Raw genomic sequence first — 8842 nt, forward strand, 5'->3', positions numbered from 1 at the left:
AACTAATATTCGTATCGGATTCCGACGTCAAACTTGCAAAAAGTTACGATACCTAAATATTTATCCTAGGTTCGCACTAGGAAATTTGTTCTCTATTAATATAAGCTTTTCACCCGTGATTTTATCAGTAAAGTTCCCAAAATGAAATATTAGGATTTTCATCTTGAAACTTTGCCACTCTTAACCTTCTGATTCGCTTCGCCGTTAATTTCACCGCATCTCTTCCTCTTCGATAGCATTTTCGCGAAAATAATCGAAGCTTAGATGCTCACAGAAAACCCCACAGAATATTCAAATTTTGTACGTTGTTTATCTGTTTTACTTTCGACTCGCTGTCTGATTGGTTGATTAGGACAATAGGTTAAGGCGAGTTGCCTCTGTGGAGATGGGGTAAGTATTGTACATTAATCGACCGTACCACTCGCGGTAGAGAGAAAATTGACCTCGTACCCAAGTCTCTTTCGCGGCCGTGTCCAGTCTTCGTGTTCAAAGCTTAACCAGAAAGAAGCGAACTTGGAAATTCAGGTAGAAAACACTCGTTTCCAGCGAAATGCGCGTGAAGTTTTGGTACTGAGACATGTCCCAGGGTGCAGCGATCTTAGATCGTAAAGTGTGGCTGAGAAAAATGCCGATCGGGAGGATTTTCGGGGCGCAAATCACCTCCGCGTGGACCAAGGTCGAAATCGGAGTGTGCAGCCTTGACTTCGTCTTTTGACATGGTTAACAGTGATGGTAAAGCAAGCTTAAAACAGCAGAAATCGCTAGAAACTTCGACGGATACACAGGGCATGAGTAAGTTTTTATTGATTTTACGTGTAAAATATTCAGATTTCGAAATATTTATCGTTATAAATCGACCATATTTCGTTCCCCATACTATGCCTTATAACGTGTTCAAATTTTCAACGGTTCCTCCCGTAACTTAACATCGAGTCACACAACGCGTGACGCGTTCATGAATTCATCGTTGGCTTTTTCTCGAGACGTGAGCTTGGGCCGCCTATGCTGCTACTGACTTATGGGTTGTTCATTGAATCACAAATTATTTTGAGCGGCTTTTCGACTGATTATTTGTATGTCAAAATTTTGCGCTGGGCCGTAACGTTTCTTTAATCTTTTGTCATGCGAATGCGAAACTGGCACTTAAACACTGGACTATAATTGTCACTGAAAATATCATCAATTCCATTCCTGTTTTCGATCCTCCACTAAGATATAAGGTATGCGTTGTGCCTTTTAGGTCGACTTGTGCCAGTGCAAAGTGATACCGACGGGTTAGCATGAATCATCTTTCAGTTACCTCACGTTTCCCTTTAGTATGTGACAAAAACAACAAAGGAAAGCGCGATGTCTTTATAATTATGGTTTCACAACACGGGGTGCAGTTAATCCAGCTGTCAATGAAACTCTCCTGACATATCCAAGCTGCAGACAATAAAATTTTCCGGGCAGAATCGGTCACATTTACTGACTTCTACGTTTTGCCGACGGAAAACATCGGTAAGCAACAGTAGTCACTGTACTTCCACTTAGCGGGTTACGTAGGTTTTTACACAAGAAGTGATTGGCAGCGGTCCGGGCAAATTGGAAAACAAACGCAGGGGAGTCGCGAGGAATACCTGGTCGCTATTTCCGGTGTGGGTGATTAACTCCTTTGTTTGCGAAACAGATAAAATCGATATTTGCGCTTTCCCATCTTTCCCATATTACAAGTAAAGCAGTTCTTTTGCTTGATTCGAAAATATGGATTCCTCTTCGAAATCGTACGCTGATGCGGTAAGGGGACAGAAGACAAACAGTTGGTGGAGGAAGTACCAGGCAGAGGACGAGGAGGAGGCAATGTTAATTGCCATTCAAAAATCGCGGGAAATCGTAAAGGTAACTGTTGTCTCATTACTGCTTGATATGTTATTTAAGGGCAAATCCAGGGAAGGGCAATCTGTTGGGCTAAGGATGCCTTTTTCAGTTTGTTCATTAAAAAATGACAGGTAGTCTGCTTGTGTAGGTGGATAGTTCAGACGATGAAGAACCCACTTCGGGATTCTGCTGCAACTACAAAAAGGAGGACAGGCGTGTTCGGGTAAGTATTTTCAGGCTGCGTTTAAAATAACCAGTGCAAGTTGGCACGAACCTTTCAGTGAAATGGCACAAACCATATAGGAAATGTTATGAGCAATTTGCGATGTTATTCGTTGTGATGCAGAAGTAACCGCTGAGTCTCCTGTTCTTGGGGATTGTTTTAATGGTAAAATGTTCTTATCGTTGTCAAAATTTTACTTGACAGAACTTGAATTGTTTAAGTGGACTGTTAAACCGAAAACCAAGGCTTGCGTAGATTGCCAGATTTCGCGCTCCGATCACGATCGTGAAAATAAGAGCACGTGAGAAGGATCTATTTTCACGGGCGACAAAAATCAAATTTTTGTCAGGTAATATTTGGAACTTTGAATCCTGAAAATTGAAGTTTGAATCTTTTGGCATTCGACGGCTTACAATGGGCCAATTTTTCCTCAATTAAGCCTGTACTGCTACACTGGTCACGCGCTTCAGTTCATCTGTTAACAATACATTTTTCGGAATCTGGAAGCAGAGGGGTTTGAAGTTAAATTAACTTGGAAAAATATTTGATTGGTAGAAAATCCCGGGCGTGTAATATAACATGATTTGATTTCTAAAACGCAACATGTATTGTGAAGAGGAGTCCTCAGTTCTCCCTTTAGGTTGTTTCTCGTATAGAGAAGTAGGCCTCTTGCAAAAAAGAAAATTGGTTGGGTCCTCCGCTAGTGCTTGTTTCCTGAATTTGACGTCATATTCTTTTCTAGCATGATGACAACAGTGTAGTCATGATGACTACAGGCAAAATACCTGATGAGAAAACCGCTGTGGTTGAGAAAGTAGACTTGACGCTCATTGATTCGCCAGTCAAAAGGTAACACTGGTTGCCAATATTATTGGTGCCCTCCTTTACATTTCCGTACAATATATTTTATTGTCAAGAGAATGGGCTTTTTTGTGCTTGTATTAATCGAAACTCGACGGTCGTTTGCTCGAGCAAGTTTTCCGGTGGCCAATGCGACCTGAACTTTCAATTAACAAAAGTTACAATCAAGAATACTGCTCTCGACTTTCGACTGCAGTATTTAAATTATTTCATACAATTCAAACAATCATACTTAACAATAAATCAGTCTGATTTTTTTTTCTTATCAAGGGTGTGTGTGGATATTGAGACGAGCGACAGCGATGAGTGCCTTTTCAAACCAGTCTTTGCATCAGAAAAGTGAGTAACTCAAATATATATACCATAAAATTTCCGTGATAACAGTGGAGTCATTGAACGTGCTCTCCCGCTGTGGCGTTTGAGAAACCTATGAAATTCGTTTACTGTCTTCCATAGAGATGTGGCTGAAAAGGTAAATAAGAAAGTGCTGACACACCAGTTGAACGACTCCAGCGATAGCAGTGAAGACGAACAAGGAACTGATTACTTGAACGACGACCCAATGATTCCCATCTACCGACGGGGATTGCGTAAGGGTTTGGCCTCCAAGAAAGTGGTAGATATCCTCTTCCATCCGCCTCGAGAACTTATTGCACGTGCTGTTCCTTCCGCTATCTCCAAAAATTCTGTCTTTGTGGTGGACGTATCTGCCCCACACATAAAGCACTTTAAAAATGTTCTGGCTGACGACCTTGGTGCATGGAATCCAACTGGGACGAAACAGCAATACTACCGTGCTTTCACCAAGAGGAATCCAGTTCGTAAGGCTTCCCAATCAGAATATGATGATCATGAGGCACAGGTCTATAAATGTACGAGAAGCTTCTACAGGAATGAATCCTCTCCCGATTTGCAAAGGATTTTCATTTATCTGACTGGTAAGACTTTTTTAACAAATAAATGACAGTGAGGTCCTTATGGAAAAATCTCAAATGGAGGCCTAGCAGTATTAACCTAGCGATAGCGAGGTCATTAGTCAGTTTGAGAGGTCCCTGCTACAATGAATAAACAGTTGAGGTTAGTAAGACATTTGTAACATGGATCATGAAAAAAACTTCCGAAGAAAGAGAAAGTCAATTCAAACCAAGGGTCAAACTGCTCAAGTGAAATAAGTAAACTATGGCGTGCTCCGAAAAGTGGTGTGTGGCCAAAAATAGGAAACAAAATTATTGATGAAAACAAAACAAAACAAAATTTTTCTATATTCGAGTGAAAAACGTCCATCTTCAAAACCTCACCGTAAAAAAATTTACGTCCTCATTAGTCATAATGTAACAAATCTGACCAGCAAAAGGGGGTTTTAATCAATCACCAGTGCACAACATCTGGTTACCAAGCGCATTCAAATATCAAAACCTTTATTAATTTCATCTTCTCCTTTTTCAGATTCCAACGGAACGATTCACGATTTTGCTCTTCTGCAATATGTTTTTGATGATAATGAACACGAAGTTAAAGTGAAACCACATGGTAATTCTAAAAGTCTTTCCAAAGAGTATTACCGCACTTCGCATACTACCATGGAGAGGTTAAAAGAGCTCGCGAAATCTGACCCTCCCAAGACGGTGTTTTTCAAGAGTATCGAAGAAAAGGGAACAATTTCAGACTTTAGAAACGCAGCTAGCCATGCCAGAAATGTACAACAGATAAAGAACATTAAAAAAACCATGGAAGAGCAACCTGGGGATTCTACACTCGAGCTGATAGACATGCTGAAGCAAGGAAACAGAGACAAAGAGGATGCCTTCGTCCGTAAAGTAGAGACCTCGTCAGATCCTTGTGTTGTCCTAACGACTGACCAGCAACTTAAGGACGTGGAAAGATTTTGCACAAATCCTAGCCAGTTTAGTATTTTACGAGTCGATCCTACTTTCAATTTTGGAGACTATTATGTGACTCTTACTACATACAGGCATCTCCTTCTCAGAAACAAAGAAGACAAGAATCCAGTCCGGATCGGACCAACCCTAGTTCGCCACAAAAAAGAACCATCCAGCTATTACGAGCTCTCGTCTACCATGATAAAGCTAAATGCAAAAACCCAAAATGTTCTAGTATATGGTACTGACGGAGAAAAGGCATTGGGTGAGGGTTTCGGTAGACCTCTCCCTTATGCCCAGCATTTACTCTGTGACCTGCATATGAAAGACAACATAGTGTCAAAAATGAACGAACTTGGAATACGGGGCAAACCATCAGAAGTCATTCTAAGTGACATCTTCGGAAGAGATATTGGTTGTAAGAGGGTACCTGGTCTTATAGACTCGGAAAGCCATGCCCAGTTCGTGACCAATCTGGAAAAAATGAAGGAGGAGTGGCTTTCCTTACACCCATTCTCAGAGCGCTTTGTTACTTACTTTTGCAAGTATAAAGCGGATATTATAAGGCAAACGATGACAGCTGAATTGAGATCCATGGCTGGTCTAGGCTGGCCTCCAGGTGTATACGATCAGAACGGAAATGAATGTATGAACTCGGTTCTACAAAGAGAGAAACAACTTACAAGGAAAAGGAAGCTTTCCATTCCTGAATTTGTCAGGTTGTTGCAGACGGTGGTGAAAAGACAGAGAACAGAAGAGGATTTAGCATTTATTGGGCTCGGAGAGCTAAAAATGGACAAAAATTACGAGGAAGAGGGAATGAAGGAGTCTGTCTTTTACAGGAAGACGAGAGCGCAACAAGAAGCGGCGCTCAAAAAATTTCACAATCTCCCGGTAAAGACAGTTGACATAATTCCTATCGACCCGGAAAACACAAATGAGGCGGACACAATGTCACCATTGAGTTTGCCTCTGGAAGATTTTGGCATTATCCGGGTTCCCTTCAGTATTCTAGCACGTATGTACCATCGTGCATCGTTGATTTTGGCGCGCAAAGAAGAAAATATTCATCCCGATCCTGGAAGAGGGGACAATTTGCCACGTTGTGTGGCAAACGAGGCAATTGATGCTCCATCGTATGCAGTTTGCAAGAAACGTACCGTGCGACGTGGAACATATTATGTGTGCAGCAGCACTTGTATCGATTTTAAAGCGTATGACATTTGTGCCCATACTTTAGCTGTGGCTGAAATGGATCGTTCATTGACTGAGTTCGTTCATTGTTACAAGACAACGAACCAAAGGCCTCCTTACGTGGATGCCTTGATTCACATGGACCTCCCTCCTGGGCGTGGGTCAAAAAAGACCAAGGCAACACAAAGAAGGAAAGGTGCTACAAATAAAAAAAGAAAGGAAGTTGTGGAGAGTTACACTAACACCTCTCCAACTGACCAATCAGCAGCGAATCCGGCGTCGACTTTAGTAAGCTCCCCAGGAAACAGAGGCACAGAGAAGGAAGCAGAGAAGACAACAACACAAAAAGACACAGAAGAGCCTCAGGTATGTATATATTGTAAGGATCATTCACAGTTAATACAGGGTGTAATGCGTGATTCTGTTATCTCGGGTTTTAGATCGGTGAAAGGTTTCAAATTTTTTTGTGTGATTATGCTGCCAACTGTTTGATTTTTTATATCGACTGTGATCATGGTAAAGTCCCGATATATGTTAGCTCTGTGCAAGTCGTTCTATTTCACCAACTGGTGAGCTAATTGGGTTGAACGAAATAAAAACTCTATCAAATAAAGCTTGTAGTGATAATGCGCGGCAAGTCGAAAAAAACAGTCCTCCTAATCACAGAACCTTTCATTTGTAGAAATGGCCCGCTGGATATAAGGTTTATAAAGATTTAGCATCTGGCGAGACTGTCGGCTCGTTGCATAATTCCCACGCAGCCACCGACTAATCTTAGCTGTTAACTAAAATGCCATTAATTTTATTCTATCTGCAGAATAAAAGCCCCAACACATCAACGCCGGCAGTTCAAGAAAGTAGTTTCCAGTTGAGCCTTCTCAAAAGATGCAGCCCTCTGGTGAGAAGGTGTTACGGGTGTAAGGGTGTCTTGAAACTAAGGCGTGGTGAAGACTTTTTTATTCCCAACCCACCAGAAGACCTCGTCATAATATCAAGCACGAGACGGGCCTACTGGCAGAATGGAGAACAAAAGACTGGACGATTAGGAAACGTATATTTTCACTGTAAGGTTGAGTGCGTCCAAAAACTGCAGCCCCAATTTATTCCCTTCTTGGTGATCATTCCGGCGGCCGTTAAGCGTGAATTACTCGAAGTTCATCGAAATCATATACAGAAAGAGCTAGGTCTCTAGAGTACATATGGGGGGAAAAAATGCCACATTCAGGAAATGATAAATTCTCGCCATTTATTAATATGTTACGGTCACTGTTTTGTTTGATGACATACAATCACAACAAAAGGTGCTATAACATGTGCAGACAGAAAAGTTACCGTTGCCCATTTCCGCACAGCCCGCACACTTAAAACTTTATTTGTGCAATTTGGTTTTTCCTATTAGTGCATAATATTTTGATTTGGCCTGCAGTTAGCAAACACTTATCGAACTCTGACTGTTTCAGAAATTGGAAAGTTTTCTCTCGAGTCTTTGCGAAATGTCGAAGTCGTTTTGTCATTGCCTCTGAGAGGGCTTACTGTAATATTTGCGAAACGGAACAAAATGAAAACGTGTTCCTTGTGAGATTAATTTAATCGGATCGGTAATTTGCGAAAGGGAAATGATTCATTTGTAAATTAGAAATATGTTATTTTCGAAAAAGTTAATTCTGTAATTTGCACTTGTGTGAATTTAATGAATCAATGCAGAGGCCATATGAAAGAAAATGTGTGCCCTTAAGCTATTAAAGGCGAAAATGTTATTTGAAAAATTACCAAGTGCTGAAGTTGTGCTGTTTTGATCATCAATGTACGAATTGGAATGCGTGACATCACACTCAAGTGTGTGTTCATTGTATCTGAAAAGGGAAAACTGTGTCTCTGAAAAGAGAAAAGATTGCTTTGTACGATTGTACCAACAGTGATTTTATGTAGATGAGAGGCTTTTCGACTGACTATTTGTGTCAAAATTTTTGCGCTAGGCCGTAGCGTTTCTTCAATCTTTTGTCATGCGAATGCGAAACTGGCACTTACACTGGACTATAATTGTCATTGAAAATATCACCAATTCCATTCCTGTTTTCGATCCTCCACTATTGAGTTATACGTGTGCCTGTTAGGTCGACTTGTGCCAGTGCAAAGTGATACCGACGGGTTAGCATGAATCATCTTTCGGCTGCCTCACGTTTCCCTTTTTGTATGTGACAAAAAAAAGCGAAGGAAAGCGCGATGTCTTCATAATGGTTTCACAACATGGGGTGTAATTAATCCAGCTGTCAATGAAACTCTCCTGACATATCCAAGCTGCAGACAATAAAATTTTCCGGGCAGAATCGGTCACACTTACTGACTGCTCCGTTTTGCCGACGGAAAATATCGGCAAGCAACAGTAGCCTACGTACTTCCACTTGGCAGGTTACGTAGGTTTTTACACAAGAAGTGATTGGCAGCGGCCCGAGCAAATTGGAAAACAAACATAAGGGAGTCGCGAGGAATGCCCGGTCGCTATTTCCGGTGTTGGTGATTAACTCCTTTGTTTGTGAATACGTAAATTCTATATGCTGCTAAGTTTAGGGCTAATGACAGGAAATTTCGTGATCTTGTCTGATAAGATGAATGACAAAAGGAAGATCGGTAAATTTAGTAATTACATACTGTATACACGAAGGGAAGCGTGAAGCAACTGATGGTACACATGCCGACTCAAAAGGCACAGGCATAACTCAACAGTAGAGGATCTTAAACGCGATATTTTCAATAGAAATCAAAGTCCAGTGTTCACGTGGCAGTTTCGCTTTCGCAGGACGACAAAAATGAAGAACATTCAAAAAGT

General features: G+C 41.2%; 1 protein-coding gene across 1 annotated transcript; it reads left to right on the forward strand.

Moving 5' to 3' along the window:
- Positions 1 to 1794: 1794 nt before the first annotated feature.
- LOC149052885 (uncharacterized) lies at positions 1795 to 7784 on the forward strand. The gene is made up of 7 exons (XM_089206268.1): positions 1795 to 1878; positions 2006 to 2080; positions 2823 to 2929; positions 3212 to 3280; positions 3398 to 3879; positions 4388 to 6381; positions 6833 to 7784. Exons 1-7 carry the CDS (start codon positions 1840 to 1842, stop codon positions 7205 to 7207), a joined length of 3141 nt encoding a protein of 1046 aa, XP_089062394.1. The 5' UTR covers positions 1795 to 1839; the 3' UTR covers positions 7208 to 7784.
- Positions 7785 to 8842: the final 1058 nt, after the last annotated feature.

The sequence above is a fragment of the Pocillopora damicornis genome, chromosome 1, assembly GCF_964200805.1.
Source record: "Pocillopora damicornis chromosome 1, jaPocDami1.2, whole genome shotgun sequence".
In the NCBI taxonomy this organism is placed as follows: Eukaryota; Metazoa; Cnidaria; class Anthozoa; order Scleractinia; family Pocilloporidae; genus Pocillopora; species Pocillopora damicornis.